We start from the raw sequence: 20005 nt of genomic DNA, 5'->3' as shown, positions 1-20005 counted from the left end.
GCTGAAATATCGCAATCTACCTCCATTTAGCATTTTAATCTTTTCGCGCTCTCAGCCTCCCCGGATGGACTTCGTGGCCTTTTCAATAAGCTGGTCTCCGCGGCCTCCACCCTCGCAAGCTCCGCCAACACGTTCGTCAACTTCCTCCGAGCCTCAAGCTCTCTCCTGCTACTATCCACCTGCGGCCTGTAATATTGAGTCACTACGCCAACACTGGCTCTGTAACATCGATAAAATAACGACCGGATCTCTAAATTGACTTCATCTCCAGTCTCATCTTCTCCGCCTTCTTGCCATCCTTCTAGGAAGCCCTCGCTAGGGTCCTCGAATGCTTCGCATAGTAATGGATCGCCGAAAACCCCCTGGCTCCAACTTCTCAGCCCTGTGAACTTAGCGCCTGTACTTGAACTCCCTAAGGACGGCTCTTCCGCTGTTCTTTCAACCATGACATTCGTTTCACTGCTAGCATCGAGAACTACCAGCCTAGGAAAGGTAACCGTGTCTAGATGGAACGATAACCGTTGGTAATGGCTACGGATAGTGTCATAAGGAAGTAGTACAGCCATGTCCTCCCCGTCTCGCAAAATACCCTCAAGCAGTGTGTTGAACGCTTCGGACCACGTTGACGAGCCGGCAATTGGAGGCGCCGTTGATGATGCCCCGTTGAATGGGTCAGGAAGCACCCGGCTGGCTGTGCCGAAAGTACCAGTGGGGGAAGTGAGAAGAGCCAGGGCCCGAACCATGGATCCAACTTGTTTATCCACGACACGGCGATCTGGGATGCTGAGATAAATTGAGAGGGTAGATAATGGGGCGCCGGCTGTGGGTTCGAAGATGCTGTAGGGATATGCCATTTCCCTATTATTCGAAGAATGTTTAAGGATTTTCGGGACCACATCTAGCAGCGAGGTGGAATTTGGAATCTCGGTCTCGCTACTGGGGGAGCCTTCTATTTTCAGACTGCGGGTCGAAGCAGAAATGAAGTATATCAGTATGGCCTCGGAGGAAAGTATCGTCCCTTCTTGTCTGAGCAAACGGACCGCTAGGCTGGGAGCAAAAGACAGAAGTAGTTGCCGATCGTCTGACATGTTGAGGTTATAAAGCCTTGGGAGCTGGGTTGATGCAACCTGTTCAACAGCACCGAGTGATGCATCGGGGACGACATGGCTAAGTATCTCTTTCAGACGCCGGACAGGCAAGGAGTACATGAGGGAGGTTAAATGTGAGCGGGAGGGGACAGCAGTCTTTGATGCCGACATGATGTAGGCGGAGGAGCGGATGGTTGCGGGTAGAGCTGTATAAGGACTTTATGGACCCAGCACATAGGCTGATGATGATGATAGCGTGCAAGAAGGAATAAATGGCCCAGCTGGACCACTCAAGTATAGCTCGATGGGCCGTGGTGCTAATTAGCTACGCAATGAGACGTTGGCCGTCAATCAAGAGTTCATAACATCATGTGGAGAATATAACATGGTCTATTAATATTAGGGATTGGTCCATGGACGTGTTTGCATGGACGGCCCGGTGACGTGGGTGACTGCGAGAGAAGATCTTATTCAAGATGGGGGGCCTCTGACTTTCGAGGTGAGCTGGATATCAGACGAGACGAGGCGGCCTGTACATTAGATGTGGTCCAAAGGACCGCCTGCACTGCTCGAAACACGCCAAAAATCCCCCAAGACCACTCGGAACAATGCGACCGGAGACGAGCGAGGCGAGTTTCTAGTCGCTCCGTATCGTATCGAAGGCACCGGCCGAAGAGACGAGCGGCAAAGGCTGGGTTTGGTTCTTTGATTCTTTGGCTCTTCTTTCAAGATTCAAGATTCAAGATTTAAAAGAGCTTGCGCGACTCGGGCCTACCATGATTTGGCAGAAATAGACGAGAGCTGATGGGAAAGTGTCAGCCAGCTCCGAAGGCAGTTGGGCTGCTTTGGGACATGCGTAACGAACAAACCGTGAGTGGCTGTAGAACAGGCATGCGGCGCTTGAAGGGAGAGCAGGTTGATAGGCCAAGTGCCGCTTTAAACCAGGAGAAGAGGGCAGGTGTGGTCCTTGGTGGAGGTTTGACTTAAGAACTGCAGACGATTCACCGACACCTAGGACCAGGATGTTGCTTCCGTTGGCGATGCCGCGTCAATGTCAACACTTCAGGCGATCGGGACTGCGACTCTCACGATGGTTGGTTTGGACTTTGAAGCTGGAGGTGGGAGTTTGATATTGGCGGACGGTGAAGAAACGACCACTAGAGATTATTGAGTTGACCCGCATACCCCGTATTCTCGCTCTCGAGTGGATCCGATAGACTCCAGCGCTAATTAATACCCTTCTCGGCGATGAAGACGAAGTCCCTTTTATGTACTGTACCTTACCTAGGTACCTATGTCATCATTGTCATGGCGTTGCTAGCTACGACATAACAGCGAGGTACAGACTGTACTGTAGTGCAAAGCAATGGCCAGTAGCTGCGATAACTACATACTTACCGTACCTACTGTACCTATACGATAACCTGATTACTTACCAAGACTTTAATTCTCTAAACTCGGGCTCCAGAAGACCCGGCGATTCCGGATTTCACACCGCAACTATAGGTACTGTACTGGACATGGCCAACACATCGAACATGAGGCCTCATGAAGTCATGGCCCCGGGGTGATAATAACCATCCAGCTCTTGCATTGCGCAGCAGCAGAGCTCGTTAATTTTCAGCGCATCTGGTTAGCATTGGATTGCTGCTCACGACCAGCGACATCTCCCGATTGGAAGAATTCTAGCGAGAAATCCATTATTCCGCGCCAGGATCTTGAATCGGTTTTCCGTCTTGCGATGCGTCAAAAGCGGCACGAAGAAGTGCAAGTTCTCGTCGCAGAATAATGTCTCTCCAGATAAGATAAACGATTGCTCTAATCAACCTCCACTATCCTCGAGACAGCCCGAAGAAACGGACTGCTGGTGTGGGTGGACTTTCAAAAAGTAGTTTTCCCAGGAAAGCTAGGACGCTATTGGGTCAGCCTTGTGCCTTTTCTATACCGCCACACCACTCCAGCTGTTGATAGGAAGACCATGTACTCGTGCTGCGCAGATATGTAATAATAGGAGTGGTCAAGAAGAAATTTGAAAATAGGTAGCTTCATGCTGTGCTATCAGCTGAACGGCTAATCGTTAATTTTCGTAGATCGAAGGGCCATGGACACGTTGAGTAGGTGTTAGAGCCCCTCCCCCCCCGCCTTCCTCCTTAGTGGCAGCTGACGACGACATCCGCCAATACGCAAGAGGCACTGAGATCTTTTGGCAATCAAGGCTGGGAGTGCCACTGTTTGACGGTCGATCTTTCTTTCTGGCCAGGATAACCCGGCTGATAATCCAATTGTAATACGTTCATCGAGCAGAATAACCCAAACTTCGTTTTGATCTCAAGCCCTGTGGTTCTCTTCCGATAGTTACCGGTACGAGTATCGCAGCCGACGCACGGAAGCGGTTGGTTGAGATTGAAAGAAAGTCTAATAAAAGATAGAAACGAGGTTTTGCATTTATTTACTCGGCTCCAAGCTGTCGGTAGCGGTACTTGCACCTGTCGCTGAAACCGCCTCTTTCTTCGGGCTGTCCACAGCCCGTGTACCACCAGCACCAGCACCCGCCTCGGCCGCCGCCCCGACCTTTGGTCGCGGTTGATACAGTTCGGACAGGTTGTACCGCTTGAGGGTTTCCCAGTCGCCGCCAACCACGCTCATCCCACACACCGTCTAACACCCCGTGTCAGCCCCCTTGGGATAGATGCAACGTGACACTACGTACCTGGTAAATCTCGATTAAAATCACCTTATCGGGCTTAGTGAGGTTAACAGAATGAGTATCCCCGATTAAGGACGCGACCTGCTTGATCACCACATCTCGTTTAAGAGAGTTGTGATTCCGTATTGTCGGCCGAATCGCGTACTATTACCCCATCAGCAATCCGAACGAAATATATCGCAAAATAGCCAGGCCACTGATAACGCGGATGAGGTGCATGCACTGGCAAAGGCGGGCTTTTCCCCGGAGTAAGTGCCCCGTGAAATTAAACTCAAACTCACCGAGTGCCTTGGCGGTTTTGGTGTGCTTTCGTCGGCTTCCTTCTCGCCATTCCCAGATGGTGTCTCAAGCTCAGCAAGTTGGAAGTGTTCACGAAGGACTGTGCTTGCCAATTCCGACAGGCCTTTCTCAGTAGCCTTCCCCATCAACGCCATCGGCGTTAATCGATTTATATATCTGGTGGATCTGGTTCCACTCGATATTATATCTTCGCATATGCGACGGACAAAGTCCACTGGATCTATTGGCGGCTGTGTTTTGAAGAATAAGACGCATTCAATATCAAGGCGTACAGGAGAGAACATCTTGGGTTTCCCGTTTTTCTCGCCCATAGCTGCAGCTTCTTTCCGAATGCTAGCTTCAATATCGACCTCATCGTCGTCATCGCTTTCGTCTGGTTGCGCGGCAATTCCATAGAACTTCTCGGCATACTACTCGAAGTCTTAGCAACTGCAGGGCGCAATTGTAAACTTGGGTGCAGACTTGATATAGCAAACTCTTGAGCTCTGTCGTTGCCCTCCCTTCCTGGTTCCTTGCACACGTCGCCCAAATGCCTATATCGCCAGGTCCAATTGTGCCATGCCCGCGGGAGGCAGCGATTTTTGTTTTCTGGTGCGGGGTCTGCCACTTTCCTCCTGATCCGCCCTGTACGAAGTTAGAATTGGGTACTGTAAACAAGATAAAGTATAGCTAGGTATGAGCTTGATGTGTGTTGGCTAGTGCGTGCTTTCCCACGGCAATGTGGGCTAGGACGACAGCTGGATAGCTGGCTTGCACTGCAGCCTTGCGCACATGGAGGATAAATAACAGGGAGACCATGTATATCCGTACCTTGCTTCGTTTGGCTCCTTTATTCTCGCCGCTGGCATTGGGCGCCTCTTTTCGCTTGTTGGAGTCCATATTCTCGTCACCAAAAGCTCAGAACGAGATTAATTCGAGGAATTGAGAAATAAAATATCGGACGTAGGGCAGGTAAGGCGCCCCTACTGTAGTTTACTTGGATTGTGCTCGTAGCGCAAGGCTGGGTCATGCCGCATTACCTCATCCGCGGTTGTCGGGGCACCGGCCGTGGCGCATCGCATTGGGATGCGACGTACACAACTGAAAAGGGGTTTCACGCTGTAGCATTCACTGCGAGTTCCGAGGACAACCGCACGAAAACATGTATTCTGGAAAAGGCTCCCATTACAAGTTTCCGTTACCTAGGTAATCAGAACAGGCCGAAGAAGTCTTCCTTGTATCTTCTCAAGCATATCCTCGTACCAGCTATACCTAACGAAGTATTCGTTTGTAGCCTTGCTCATACGCAGTCTACTCGTACTCTGCACAAGCATGCGCGGTTCCCCTGGGCCATCAATCTACCGAAGTTCACCTTCTCTGCAATAACAGCGACATTGGCGAGAATATTGGATATATTTGGTGAGTTCAGAGCTACTGATAAGCTAACTTCATGATCTGATGTGTTTCCAGCCAGTTTGATTCCTACGCGCTCACGCGTTGTGAGAGTTTCGCGGTGTTCGCACTGTTAGAGGAGAGAGACACACTGCACCAATGGGGAAGAAGCTAAGAAAAGCAGCATATGTCGTTTTTCGGGGCAGAGAGCCGGGTATCTACTACTCATGGCCTGACTGCGACAAACAAGTAAAGGGCTTCTCCGGAAATTACTACTTGGGCTATGACACGCGTTGCGAAGCAGAAACCGCCTTTGCCGACTGGGAACAATCCTCAAGTGTCTATGAGGCCGCAAAACCACGGATTCAAACAGACCCTTTTTCCGACCATGATGCCAAAGGCCTGAGTTTAGGGGAGAATCCTCCTGATACCTCATTGAAATATCCGCAGTCCAAGGAGAACCACCCTCGTCTCATCCCGCTTCAGGCAGACAATACCCCTAAAAGTCTAATTAGATCCATCATCGATATCACGAGCCCAGATGATGAGCAGGGACCAGCTGCCAAGAAACTCAAATCGGGAGCAGATGATTTCAAAAGCAATATCGATTTCATTGGCTTTGATCCGGATACTTTGAACGAAGCACTAGAGGTCGAGGGACCTCAACACGTCGAACTTACAAGCGCTCAACTTGTTGTTGTTGATTTGGAGCTGAATGGATGTAATCTCTTTCTCACTGGCGCCGCCGGCTCTGGAAAAACTATCACGCTCAAAGAAATCATAAGGCGGCTTAAAGACTCAAAAAATCTTGGTGTGCAGGTGGTTGCGCCCACTGGGATTGCCGCCCTTCCCCTCGATGGCAAAACCACATATTCCTTTGCTGGTTGGAAACCAGATTCTTTAAAGGAGCCAATGAAGACGCTACTACAAGGCGTCAAGAAGACTACAACCACAGCAATAAGGAGCCTTGATGTACTCATCGTCGAAGAGATCTCAATGGTTGAGAATCAGATGCTAGAGAGGCTAAACAGGTTGCTACAGCACATCATGCAGAGTAACCTCCCATTTGGTGGGAAACAAGTTATATTTGTGGGCGACTTCCATCAGCTCCCGCCTGTCAAACCTTTTGAAAACTGTCTCGAATGCGGCTCGTCAATGGTAGATGCAGGCCCACTCCTTCACTGTACCAAAAGCTGCATCGGTTCAAAAGGAGTGCATTTCAGAGAGGGTGATAAATGGGCTTTCAATGCCCCGGTTTGGGCGAAGTTGAAGCTGAAGCACGTCAGGCTTGACCAGATTCATCGCCAGAAGGATACTCAATTTCAAAACATATTGAACAAGGTCCGGAATGGTGATCTATTGACCGACGAAGAATGGAATGATCTCGAACGCAACAAGAACTTACCCGAAAATGTATTCGCCGTCAGGCTCATGTCCCGGGTCTCCAAAGTCAAATCCTTCAATGACAAGCAGCTAGAATTGTTACCATCGGAAGAGAAGACATGGGCAGCTTATGATACCTACACTAAAGTATTTTCGGAGGAACCGAATAATTCCCCCCTTCTTACACGCTAAACAGCGAAATAGACGAGTACATGAAGTCTCTTCAATACCATCGGTTTCCAGCCGAACTCACCCTGAAAGTCGGAGCCAAGGTTGTCCTATTATCGAATCTCGACCCTAAACATGGCTTAGTGAATGGGACACAGGGTGAGGTCATACAGTTTGTCGACACCCAAAAGTGGCAAACAAAACAACAAGGGCTGTGGGAAAAGGCATGCTTTGATGTGTTTCAGCCTCTCAATAAATTCCTCTGGCCTATTGTCCGTTTCGCCAATGGGAGAACACAAGCAATACCACCTGTGACGCAGAGTTCTTTGAAAGGACCAGATGACAGGCGATATCTAATTTCCAGAACCCAAATTCCGCTCGCGCTAGCCTGGGCTCTATCGATCCACAAGAGTCAAGGTATGACACTAGAGTATGCCGAAGTGTCCTCGAGGGATATATTTGAGTCAGGACAGCTGTACGTGGGGTTGTCCCGAGTGACTACACTGGGCGGCCTTACTGTTACTGGGTTTTCAAGAAAGCGAACCTCGATGAACCCCGATGTTCTGAATTTTTATAAGAATGCAAAGTGGGGCAGATTGGGACCCGTTAATACATTGAGCGGCTTCGGATTTGCAAAATTCAAAACAGATAGGGAAGCGTCAGCAGACCAGCTAGGGTCTATCGATACCAAAATCGCTCAGGAAGGTAAGAAACCCCTACTACGACTTAGCCCACTACCGCATATAGATTCCGAATTACCCTCCCCGGACGATAAGGAAAATTAAAACGAAGTACAAATCTCCTGTTAACTGTGGCCATATAATTAATTCCTTTTTCCTTGGATATCCCTCGCCCCCCTAAATTATCCGGTGACTAGATATGGAGTAAAATGCCCATGAGGCCACCGGATCCTCTCCGCCGGGCCAGTGGTTTTTTTTTATAAAGAAAAACTCTCTTTTCTCTCTCAACAGGAAAAAAGAAAAAAACAAAAACATATTCTCTCTGACGGGGAATCGAACCCCGGTCTCCCGCGAACTTGTCATATCATGACAAGCGGAAATCATAACCACTAGACCATCAAAGATCGGAGAATGCTTCTTATTGGAGCAAGATATTGCTATTTCGGTATATTAAGTTTGTTGGAAGTAGGTGGATGGTTTGCCCTTAGGCTCGGACAGGAGTGGGGCCTCAATGCAGAAGCGAGACGACCACCACAGTCTAGACTCCTAATAGATGCAAACAATATCTTTCAGCAGATACAGGTTAAAAGAACCATCGATTATTAACTAATTTCCAATTTTCCACGACGACTCTTAAAAGCTATAGCTACCTACTGGATAGGTGCTGAGCTGGCGATTGCCGGGCCGCGTTCCCTTACTACTAGACCTTACGTGGCCGCAAGCACCATATACAGAAAGGTACCTCTTTTCTTACCTACTCCTCGGGCTCTGCGCAGCCTCTTGCAGAATTCTGCCATCTTATTTATCACTGTATATCTCAAATTATATGCCAAGTTCATGATGCAATGTCCTATGTTGGCTGGCGTTGATGAACTTTACTTTATGATAGTAAGGGAGGCACGCTTTTCACTTCAACCTCATCTCAAGAGTCACAAATAAAACAATACTTTTGATTTGCATTTTTCATAATCCATTACTAGTCGCTAATTCAAAACGGAAAAAACCCAAAAAAACCGCTGCCCATCACCAACCGTAAGAATATCTTTATTAATCCGTTCATCGATGCCGATTCCTCAGGTATCGCGACACGCTCCACTTACCCCTTCGCATTTCTCAGCGCACTCGCCTCGGCGGTCAATTTCAATGCTCGTGGCGCATCCTCCTTCGGTATGTACAACTCAACAAATTGCAGACAGTCTGCGGCGTTGAATTGCTTGTCTGTAAAAAGCTTCTTGACATCATCCTTAGTCTTAACCTGATACGTTCTGTAAGTACCATCCTTGGCACCAAAGACTTTGACGAGATCCTTATAGTGCCACCCCGCGATATCATTGTACGCAGCGTCCATGCCGTGTATGAAGCGCTCGACCGTGTAGCCATCATTGCAGATGACAAAACTAGTTTCAAGTTAGCCAACATCTCAAGAGAGAATAATGCGGTAGGTGGGGGACATGCATGATGGGCTTTAATCCGTGCCGGACCATTGTGCTCAACTCCTGAGCCGTGAGCTGGAAGGATCCGTCACCGACAAAGAGCACGGTGCGGCGTTCATTACCAGCATCACGCGAAGCTAGAGCTGCGCCTTGACATGCCCCGACAGAGTATCCAATACTACCCCAGAGGACTTGGCTGAGAGCAGTGACACCGGCTGGGAACTTGGTCCCCCAGATGCCGAAATTGGCGGTACCAGTTTCCGTGATGACAATATCATTTTCCTTGAGGAATGAGCTAACCGAAGGCCAAAACCATGCTTGTGTGATGGTTGGCGAGTCGTCTTCCTCGGCCTTGGGCTCGGTCTCCATGTACGGGCCTGGGACTGCCGAGATCTTGCTTAAATCGACCTTGTCGATGACCTTCTGTAGGACCCCTTTCATATGGACGCCAGGATACTCGGAGTATCGAACGGTGACATGCGTGCTGTGAAAATCAATCGAATTAAGCTGGGATGTCTTGTAAGAGAATCCGGCAGTATTAAAATCACTCTATGATACCGTCAGCATAGTGCCTCAGATGAGAATATAGGGCAAGTCCAACCTTAATTGCTCCAATTGTCAAGATGAGATCTGAAGATTCGACACGCTTCTTTACTTCCGGGAGCGATCCATCGCCCGCATAAACACCGCCGAAGGCTGGGTGAGTCTCGTTCACCGCCCCTTTCCCCATTGGGGTGACAAATACGGGAAGATTCGTTTTATTGATTAGGCCATGGACTTCCTCTAGGACTCGATGTCGAATGGCACAAGCGTCCACCAGAATAATGGGGTTCTTAGCCGCTGTAAGATATTTCAAGACAACATCAACGACGTAGTCCTCCCGGGCTGGATCATTGGTTGGGAGGCGTAGGTCAAGAGGTGTTTTCAGCCGCTCGCCCTCAATCTTCTTTTGAACCATATCGGTCGGCAGACTGAGGTAAACAGGCCGAGATAGGATCCAGCACTGCTGAAGTGCATAATCAATCTGGGCTGCAATATAGCTCGGGTCGTTGAGCCTCTCCACGCAACAAGAGATGTTCGTGCTCATATCTGCAAAGACGTTGTAGTTGCCGTTGCCGAGTGTGTGATGCAGCAGCAAGCCATCCTTCTGCGAAATCGTGGACGGGTATCCGACAATATGTACGACCGGGACAATCTCGGAATATGAGCCAGCGAGGGCATTGAGCGCTGAAAGCTCTCCGACGCCGAAGGTGGTGATAATGGCTGCTATGCCATTGATCCTGGCGTAGCCATCGGCGGCGTAGCCTAGATGGGAGGGTCAGCTTTGAGACTTATCGCGGGATGGAATAGTCGTGGGAATGACTGACCAGCATTGAGCTCATTGACGTTGCCAACCCACTTTAGGTTGTTCTTGGGGAGGGAGTCGAGCGCGACCAGGTTATAATCGCCGGGTAGGCCATGGACCGAACGGATGCCCATCTGGTGCAGCCTGGCAAAGAGATAATCCACCACCTCAATGGGCGACTTCATCGCAGCGATCCTGTAATCAGCCATTTCTTGGTGAAAGCGACGAAGAGGCTGGGGACGGGATCTGAGCAGTGGATTGGATTGCACTGGGCTGGGTGAGTGGCGGTGGTGGGTTTCTAGCTGTGATATTGATTGTGAATGTGGGGAGTGAAATGGGAGTGATGAGCTAAGAGTGAAATACGAGGAAACCGAAGGAGATGCGGATAGGTAGATATCTATATAGATATCTACCTACCTACCTTATATATGCAGGTATGCATAGTATGTCATTGGCAAAAGTAGTCCATTGCTCATAGCCCATCATTGCCCCGTATACGGACGTTCCCAACCCAAAGTAAGGTCGGTGGAAGCTATAGGATGTAGCACCATGTAGCACGAAAACACAATTAATACGTCAGGCCACCGATGACGTTTTGCAGTTTTGCAGCACGAAGTGGTGGTACGAGTACTCTGTAGTATTGTACGGTGCGAGAAACACGCCATGTTCGCAGCAATTATTAGTAATGGATTAGTAATTGGCACTGGTACGAGTAGGGTTCGGATTTTTCACGTTATATAATTATATAAAGTGGTAAGATTTACGTTATTATTATAGGAGGTGTTGCGTTATATAATTGCATAAAATTAAGCACAACTCTTGCATAGCTATGCATAAAAAGACCTAAAAAACAGGGCAAAAACTGGGTAAAACTATGCAGCTCTATGCCTCCAACGCCTCGCGATTATCAGCTATTTGGAGTACAATTTCGTCCTCAATTGCCAACAGATCGTCGTCAGTTAACTCATGCTCCTTCCGACTCTGGCGCAGTACTCTACTATTCATATATATAAAGGAAAGCTTATCCATTGTCTCTATTGACATCCGGTTTCTTGTTTTTGTATGGAGATTATTCATCGTCGAAAAGGAACGCTCTGAAGGTACACTATTGGCTGTAGTACTAATTAGTCGAAGTGCAAGAGTACTAAGCTCAGGGCAGATAGATTGCTATTGAATATTATTATTAGAGGAGAGTTATTTAGTTATATTAGGAGTATACTTACTTGGTATCTCCAGAAAAGATGTGAATCCAACTTATAGTCCCAAACTGGGTGCGCTGGGTGAAAATCACCTTCCTGGTCGATATACTGGAAGTATTGTTTCAAAAGGACTGAACCTCCTGTCTCCCTAATCCAAGTCTCCGCGACTACCTTGAACTTTGGAAGTAGTGGATCTCCATAATGTATTGGAGTAAGCTTATAAGCCACCATATGGATAGGAAGAAGCTGCTTTGTCATCCGTTCTGCCTATCCTGCAACGTCTCTTTTGGTATATTGAGCAACCTCCTCCCACCATGGATTATTCCCTGGCTGAGCGCACTTTTGGATATGTAAGTTGATGTCGATCCATCGTTGGTAGACTTTAAAAACAGTGGCGTGGTTGCTTTCTGACATCTTCTGACATTCGTGGAGTGGGAGGAGGAGAGTATATAAGCCATTAAGGCGCTGCCAGAATAGATCGTCTTGGATAATAGGATTAATCGTCTTTGTAGTATCGGGATGGATAGCAAAGGATTTAAGTGCTAATTCGTTGTCGAGGATGCTCTTGATCTGCCGGACCTACATAGAAACACTAAGTTAATAAGGAGAATACACTGAATATAAATGTAAGAATGTAGTAAATACCTGAGTCCCCCATCGCGTCGGAACTGTTGCAATAAGAGCTTTAACTTTCCCAGTATTTGACCTTTGGATGTCGCGAAACAAAGCTAATTGCTTCCCTGAGCTAGCAAAGAAGGCTATAACCTTAGCAGGAAGCTTGAAAAAGTCACGGAGAGCTGAAGGGATAACCTCCTTATTGCTGTCTTTGTTTGGATCAAGGAGATCCTTGATAATAAGCTGTAAGCCGTGAGAATCACAAGGGACTGAGTGGACATGTTCCAGCCCTGGAGTGGAGTGGATATAGGCCCAAAGTGAGCGCTGAGTATCGCAGGTATCTGTAGCAAAGGATGACCACTTCTCTACCCGGTCCTTGGTTAATTCCTTGACGATATTGTGGATGTAGCGGAGTGACCATTGAGCTGATGCTGTAACACTTCCAACCTCACTGGTTTTCCAGTAGTAAGCCTGTCCCTTGGCTATAACCATGATGTTTTCGACGCGAGCCCTTGAAACGTTGGAAGAGCCATCGGATACTATTCCAACATAAGTAGACTTATCAATTACCTCCTGGACTTCCTCCTTAACCTGGTCGTAGCAGCGATTCAGGAGCTCATTAGCTAGCTTTTTAGGATTAGGAACCTGAAAGTCAAGAGCCCTAAAGAACTCTGTCCATTCAGGACTGTGGAACGTCGAAAAGGCAACTGTTGATGTATATACTGCCTTTGCAAATAGCTGTTCACGGTTTTGCTTCCGTGGACTATTGAACAAGGAGGCAATAGACACTGTAGCAGTTCTATTCCTCGTCTCCCTATCCAATTTAGCCCTGGCGTGGAAGCTAGGAGTCTGCTTGCCTGTCTCCTGAAGGTGGTTCTGGTATTGGTCGCAAGTAACCATATGTGGCTGACAGAATTGGGTAGTATTCCAGGCCTTATTCATCCCACAGTAAGAACAGACAGCTCGATCGTATTGGCCAGGGACTTTAATTCGCCGAAAGACTGCCAAAGCCTCCTGATTCTCTCGTGAGTTTAATCTAGAAGCCATTTAGATTAAAGTGGTAGTTGCTTTAGGGGTAGTTAAAGTGGTAAAAGGTTGTTGTTCTGGAGAAAAGTAATAAGCTTAGGAGATTTTGGGATTACCTAATAAAAGCTAAGCCTAATTGAGCATATACTAGTCCTAATACAGCTAGTGTATAGTCACGTGGCAATTACATTATTATAGCCAAAATCTGACATTATTATACATATAATCACTAAATAGCCAATTATATATAAAGGCCGATCCCTAGGTACGAGTACTCGGATAGGCAACTGTCACGTGCCTATTATGTGGCTGAAACTGTGGCTGCTCTATGTGTGGCTGAGGATAAGTCCCTGGTGGCTGGTGCATCCCGCCCCTCACCCCCCTGTCCCTGCACCAATTCGGTCCCCAAGACACCAAGGGCGCTACGAGGTCCTTCGTGCACTTGGGACTTGGTGGTTAGTATACATGGATAGCTGAGTTACTTCATCTTCTTACACTCGCTCAAGTCCTCTTGCGCCCCAATACGTAGCAATCTGCCGTCTGCGTCTCGGTTCCTGTCTCTGTCTCTGCTTCTCTCTCCCTCGCACCCGGTCGACTGAAGTGCCTTTATCACCTCGTGAAGGGAGCCAGCCGCAAGCATCACCACCACCACCAACAACAATAACAACAACAACATTTCAACAACGTCGAGACCTCCCGAGTCCAGGTCCGACCCTAAAGCTCCGAACAAAGATGCGATGACCAGCGCCCGACCGCGATCTTCCTCAGCTCGATCTAATACCGCCGTCGCATCGCCCCGTCGCAACCCTTCGAATTCCAACGCGGATTTGACTGTCCCAGATGCTCATGGTCGTTTTCTGAACGACCACCTGGCCTACAACACCAGCAGCTCCCCTAGCCGCTCGATTCCTTCGTATGGGGCAGGCTCCCCCTATCCAACAATCGCCGCCTCTAGTCCCTCTCCATCGCGGCCACGGGCACGATCAGCTGCAACAGATCCCGTCCCCTCACCGTTGCTCACTCCAAACCCAGCTTATCGGCCCTCAGCACTCTCAGGTCCCGCCATCCCAATGTATCAGCCCGGGCAGAGACACCCTTCCGTGGCGGATCCTGCCAGGCAATATGTAGTTCCACCGCCGCCGCCGATGTCTCCCCCTTCCCAGCAGCATATGATGTCTATCCCTCCTCCACCGCCCCGTCCCTTGACCGGCCAATCTCACCAACATCCAGGCGTCATGATACCACCGCCGCCAGGCCCTCCGCCAGGAATCTTACAGTCTAACTGGCAGGGAAGCTGGGGACGATCATATGATGCACGAGGGTTTCCCCTACCGCCGTTGAATCCGCCGGCGAATAGCCAGCACCAAGCATACAATCCGAGCCAACCTTATCTCAACCAACACCCCCCACCATTGTCAATACCTCCGCCGCCAGCTTCGGAGCATCAGATGTCGGCAACATATATACCACATGGTGATTCCTTCGGGCCTGGAGTTGGAATTCCAGGTTTTGGTAGGACACCAGAACCCAGTTTTAACAGAGGGGATAGCGCTGAGTATGGAGCATCTCATTTTAAATCCTCGCTCTTCCAAACATATGCCGTTATTATTTACTGTCCGGGGATGACCTCGACTCCATTAGACTTGAATTTGACATCTCAGAAATGCTGATACGCGTTTTCGCAGGTTTTCCGCCATCTCGGACAGCTCCAGGACTTCGAAATCCACTATGGATACGACCTTAACTACGCCTATGGATGAGGGGACAAGCTGGTATAACGATCGGGACCGGCCATACCCGGCACAAACGCCAGTAAACCGCTATCCCAACATTCACTTACCCGAGTACAATTCTTCAAGCACGCCGGCTGCCACCGCTCTCAACAACCCTCAGATGTCTAATCGTGGGCTCAATGTGAATGCAAATGTGGGCATCAACCACCAGCATACAACCAGCAGTAATTCTAATACCCCCATCTCCCCCCACGAAGGCGGCTCACAATGGCCCATGGACCGTGTTCTTCTGTGGCTTGCCAACAATCAATTCTCCAACGACTGGCAGGAGACTTTCAAGGCGCTCAATATCTACGGCTCTGTATTTCTTGAATTGGGCAGTGGCCATGGCGGAAGAGGAAACTTCGGGATGATGCACCAGCAAGTTTACCCTCGATTGGCAAAAGAATGCTCCAATAGTGGGACGGGCTGGGACCAGGCGAGAGAGCGTGAGGAGGGCAAGCGAATGCGCCGCCTAATCAGAGGCATTGTCACGGGCAGAACTCCTGACCTACCTAAACCTTCACACGTTCGGCGGGAATCCTCAGTGGCAACTATTCCAAGTGCTGGCACAGACGGGACAGCGGAGTCCTCACCCAATTTCGGGAGAGAAATTCATGTTTCTACCCCAAGCACAGCAAATGGCGATGACGATAGCCCGGGGAAACAAATGTTAAAGAACGTTATGCCAGGCGCGACAACACGGAAAGCATCCGTTCGAAGTACCACCATGCCCGTTTTGAGCAATAATATTAATACATCCGAGAGTCGGGGTTCTCATCGAACTGCTCTGCGGGGTATTGATGGTGATGGAAGTCGCCGGCATAGTCCTAGTGCCAGCAGTGACATTGGGGAAGGACCTTACAGGGGAGCAGCGCTCCGAGTTGGAGGGAGCCCAAAGAGTGGAAGCCCTGGAAGTACATTCGCGACCTTACATTCCGCTAATAATGGGAATTTATCCGCCTCACCTCGCAGTGCTAAGTTCGGACATCGCACTAGTAATAGTACGGATTCAATCTCATCCAGTGCTGCCATCTATGGCTCCGGTGTGCCTCCCGGCGCAAGTCAGGCTTTGCGCGGGGGCATGGGAGCAGTTGGGGAACTGAATCTTGTCCGCAATCAAGACAGCCACCGCCATGGTATAGACGGTGCCCGTCCTTCTCCATTGGAGCACAGTGCTACGGATCCGCCGAGCTTGGTCAAAGAGCCTAAAGGAATCTTCAAACACTTCAGAAAGAAGAAGAGAGAAGAAGGAGCACCCTCTCCCGAGGAACCGGGTCTGGAATCTCCCACAAGTCCCTATGCAAGCTTTAAAGCGCCCGGGTTCCTAGGGAATGGCAAAATTAGCAATTCTAGCGAAACATCCCTTGACCGACCCTCTTCCACCTTTTCCGCAACGGATTACGATCGATTTGCTCATTCTGGTGGTTACAGAGGGAGACGAAATGGTCCTGGCAGAACATTCATTCTTGCGACGCTAGATGGTTGGAACTACCGCATGTGTGATATAACGGATATCGACTCCCCAGCTGAACTTCGCCGCTCGATTTGTGCGAATATGGGCATACAGAATGTTGACCTTGTGCAAATATTTGCAACTGACCTTGGTCGAGTTGAGCATGATGAAGCCTTAGATGATCAAAAATTGCTTTTGCAGAAGAGAACGAAGGCTGATCAGTCGGGGAGCTTGAAGTTTTATCTTCGTGCGCCAGCAAATGCTGTTTCCTCGCTATCTCCCGGGTTCGGTGCTAACTTTGGTAACAAAATGGCAATGTCACCTGGCTTGCCCACTACTGCCCCAATGGATGAAGAGTCTTATGCCAGACTCAATGGAATGAGAATGCGCTCAAGCTCCTCGCCTCCAACCTCGCGGCAGAATACTGTGAAAACCGGTTCCCCTGTCGCAGGGCGAGAGGCTCCCGAAATGGAACAATCCGATGCGCTCCGAGAGCGTTTGAAACAGTTCAAATCCACACAGGAAAGCGGAGAAAGCCCTCTTCCAGAATCAGAAAGACAAGCCTTTATGGAATTGGCCGCCAGTGAGCACAGGGCTGAGATGGAACGGAAGCAAAAGGCGTACTTGGAAAAGAAAAAAGCCAGCAAGGAGACGCCACCCTCTGCCGATGGGTCATTCGGCATTGTCGGCCGCAATGTTGATTTTGACCAGCCGCGACTTTCTCCTTTTGAGGACAAGAAACCTGAAAGCCTTTACCCTCAGCGAAGACCTCCGCCGCCGCCCGCCGAGTCCGCTACGTTAATCAAGGCCAATTCCTTGAGCAAGAAAACGGGCCAGCAATCCAGGTTGTCTCTTAATAGCGTCGACAGCGACGGAAAACGCATATCTGGCGGTGACGCTGCAGCATGGATTCCACAAGACATCTCTGAACAACCTAGGCGCAAAATCCCCAGTTTACCACAGGCTAGTGGCGGTGTTGCTGCGGCACTTATCGGCATTGGAAGGGGTTTAGGTGGAGTTGGACATCCCAGTTCAAGGAATCCCTCAATCACGTCCACAAGCAAGAAATCACCGTCTGATAATAGTGATCAACCTGAAAGAGGTAGAAGTGCCATGTCTACTGTGGATTTCGGTCCCTCGGGCTCTGGTAGAAGTAGTCCTAGATCGGCAAGTGGCACCCCTGGCAGCACGACATGGGGTAAAGGGGACACATCATTTATCGTCCCAGACTATGGGGAGGACGGTGGCGACAGTGCAGGGCGAGATCGATCTTTGTCCTTGAGCTTTCCTGAGGGTTCCTCGGTGGCTAAGCTTCGAGAGGAAGGAAACAAAAGAGTGCCTTCTCCATCCGAGCTTAGCCCGAGCAGCTCTCATGCCGCTGCCGGGATGATGGTTCCAGGCAATCGGAAGTCCTATGGCCCCAATCTTGATTTCACCGAATCCAATATCGTGTTCGAGAAGTCACCTGCTCCCGCTGACCATGCCGATTCAGATGACGATTCAGATCACGGCCTTTTTGCCGTACCAATAGCATCTCGCAAACCTACTAGGCAGCCCAGCGTGAGGAGAGATCCATCATCCGATAGAGCTGCTGGTAATATGGACAGTACCGGACAAAGGCCTAACTTGACAATTCGTACATCAAGATCAAAGAAGGGCTTATCGGTTTCCTTTTCCTCCCCCCGCCTGAACAGTGTAGCAGCTGCCACTGCCTCGAGAACCCCAGATTTTGACGATGATGATACTCGCAATGCTGGCAAAAGACCCCAGCGTCGGACTCCTGGCTCCGCTTCCGAAGGTGGATGGTCTGCAGAATCCTCGGAAGGCATGAGTGCTAAGCTCTTGCGGCGTGAATCCTTTGCAAGAGAGGATGTGTGGGCGAGCAGGCCACCAGCCGAAGCGCTTATTAACCATCTAGACGATTTCTTTCCAAATCTAGATCTAGATCAGCCAGTCTTAGAGGAGGGTGCGAACGGCTCCCCACCAGTATCCCCCATTGCTGAACAGGCAACCTTGGAGCAACTAGCTGCTGCACAAGCTGGCATGACTATCGGCGAAACATCCGGAATGAACACGCTCCGGACTAGCTCCTCTTATAATGATAGCGACACTCTAGGCTCAGATGAATCGACATTGAAGGCATTAGAGCGGCCTGGTTCGATGCAAAGCATTGCTCAAAGAAATGTTCGTCGGTCGGGTGGGTTGGGTCGCATGAAATCCATTCGTGAGGTGGCGCGAGGAGCTCACGAGGCGAACAAGCGTTTCACTGCCCCAGTACAACAGGGTGGGATGTCGAGTACCATTCTTCGCCGGAAGAGTACAAAGATGTTCGGCGCCAATATTGTGCAAATCAAGCCTCAGCGAGGTAGCATGATTCTTCCACAAATTCCTCAGGACACTATACCCAAGCGGCAAGCAACCTTCCGATGGTTCAAGGGTCAATTGATCGGTAAGGGTACATATGGACGTGTCTACTTGGGTATGAACGCGACGACGGGAGAATTTTTGGCGGTGAAACAAGTGGAGGTCAGCGCCAAAGCTGCCGGAAACGACAAGGAAAAAATGCGGGAAATGGTTGCAGCCCTAGATCAGGAGATTGATACCATGCAGCATCTAGATCACGTCAATATCGTCCAGTATCTAGGCTGCGAACGCAAAGAAATGTCTATCAGTATCTTCTTGGAGTACATTTCCGGCGGTAGTGTTGGGAGCTGTTTACGGAAGCATGGGAAATTCGAAGAGACTGTGGTGAGCTCTCTGACCCGGCAGACGTTGTCAGGATTGGCGTATCTTCACCGAGAAGGTATCCTTCATCGCGATCTAAAGGCCGATAATATATTGCTGGATCTTGATGGAACCTGCAAAATCTCCGATTTTGGCATATCTAAGAAGACTGACAATATCTATGGCAATGATGCCACGAATTCTATGCAAGGGTCGGTCTTTTGGATGGCCCCGGAAGTTGTGCGATCTCAAGGTCAAGGCTATTCTGCAAAGGTGGACATTTGGTCCCTTGGGTGTGTCGTCTTAGAGATGTTTGCAGGCCGCAGACCGTGGAGCAAGGAAGAGACTGTTGGAGCGATCTACAAGCTAGGCAGCCTGAATGAGGCACCGCCCATTCCCGACGATGTTGCACTTAGCATCAGTCCAGTGGCAGTGGCCTTCATGGCTGATTGTTTTACGATGTGAGTATTTTCTCGGTACCACACTGCAAGTTTATGCTAATTATAACACCAGTGTCCCCTCGGAACGTCCCACCGCCGATACTCTTCTGTCACGACATCCATTCTGCGAGCTTGACCCAAACTATAATTTCCTCGATACTGATCTGTATGCTAAGATTCGCGGCGCATACTAGGGCTATGTTTTCTAAGATGCGGTATAATGGGCTGGACTATAGGACCATGCCATGACTTTAACGAATACCCATTGAATATGTGCATGGCACTTTATCTCTTCACT

General features: G+C 49.4%; 6 protein-coding genes across 6 annotated transcripts; 2 read left to right on the top strand and 4 right to left on the bottom strand.

Moving 5' to 3' along the window:
• Nucleotides 1-26: 26 nt before the first annotated feature.
• On the bottom strand, nt 27-1259 carry BP5553_08960 (Uncharacterized protein; the record flags this gene model as incomplete). Its single annotated transcript, XM_032017583.1, has 1 exon — nt 27-1259. The coding sequence occupies one exon, from the start codon at nt 1257-1259 to the stop codon at nt 27-29; it is 1233 nt and encodes a 410-aa protein (XP_031866226.1).
• A 2274-nt stretch (nt 1260-3533) lies between these two features.
• BP5553_08959 (Uncharacterized protein) lies at nt 3534-4974 on the bottom strand (the record flags this gene model as incomplete). Its single annotated transcript, XM_032017582.1, has 5 exons — nt 3534-3746; nt 3799-3939; nt 4077-4505; nt 4558-4719; nt 4906-4974. The coding sequence occupies 5 exons, from the start codon at nt 4972-4974 to the stop codon at nt 3534-3536; spliced, it is 1014 nt and encodes a 337-aa protein (XP_031866225.1).
• Nucleotides 4975-5102: 128 nt separating this feature from the next.
• Nucleotides 5103-7802, top strand: BP5553_08958 (uncharacterized protein; the record flags this gene model as incomplete). The annotated part of the gene is made up of 3 exons (XM_032017581.1): nt 5103-5493; nt 5651-6996; nt 7059-7802. 3 exons carry the CDS (start codon nt 5103-5105, stop codon nt 7800-7802), a joined length of 2481 nt encoding a protein of 826 aa, XP_031866224.1.
• A 991-nt stretch (nt 7803-8793) lies between these two features.
• On the bottom strand, nt 8794-10684 carry BP5553_08957 (Uncharacterized protein; the record flags this gene model as incomplete). The annotated part of the gene is made up of 4 exons (XM_032017580.1): nt 8794-9094; nt 9192-9679; nt 9732-10435; nt 10498-10684. 4 exons carry the CDS (start codon nt 10682-10684, stop codon nt 8794-8796), a joined length of 1680 nt encoding a protein of 559 aa, XP_031866223.1.
• Nucleotides 10685-11941: 1257 nt separating this feature from the next.
• Nucleotides 11942-13336, bottom strand: BP5553_08956 (uncharacterized protein; the record flags this gene model as incomplete). The annotated part of the gene is made up of 2 exons (XM_032017579.1): nt 11942-12253; nt 12320-13336. The coding sequence occupies 2 exons, from the start codon at nt 13334-13336 to the stop codon at nt 11942-11944; spliced, it is 1329 nt and encodes a 442-aa protein (XP_031866222.1).
• Nucleotides 13337-14052: 716 nt separating this feature from the next.
• On the top strand, nt 14053-19901 carry BP5553_08955 (uncharacterized protein; the record flags this gene model as incomplete). Its single annotated transcript, XM_032017578.1, has 3 exons — nt 14053-14870; nt 15001-19728; nt 19781-19901. 3 exons carry the CDS (start codon nt 14053-14055, stop codon nt 19899-19901), a joined length of 5667 nt encoding a protein of 1888 aa, XP_031866221.1.
• Nucleotides 19902-20005: the final 104 nt, after the last annotated feature.

Source organism: Venustampulla echinocandica (assembly GCF_003357145.1).
Source record: "Venustampulla echinocandica strain BP 5553 chromosome Unknown scaffold_9, whole genome shotgun sequence".
In the NCBI taxonomy this organism is placed as follows: domain Eukaryota; kingdom Fungi; phylum Ascomycota; class Leotiomycetes; order Helotiales; family Pleuroascaceae; genus Venustampulla; species Venustampulla echinocandica.
The sequence above is the reverse complement of the archived record's forward strand: the minus strand, read 5'-3'. Positions and strand labels throughout refer to the sequence as shown.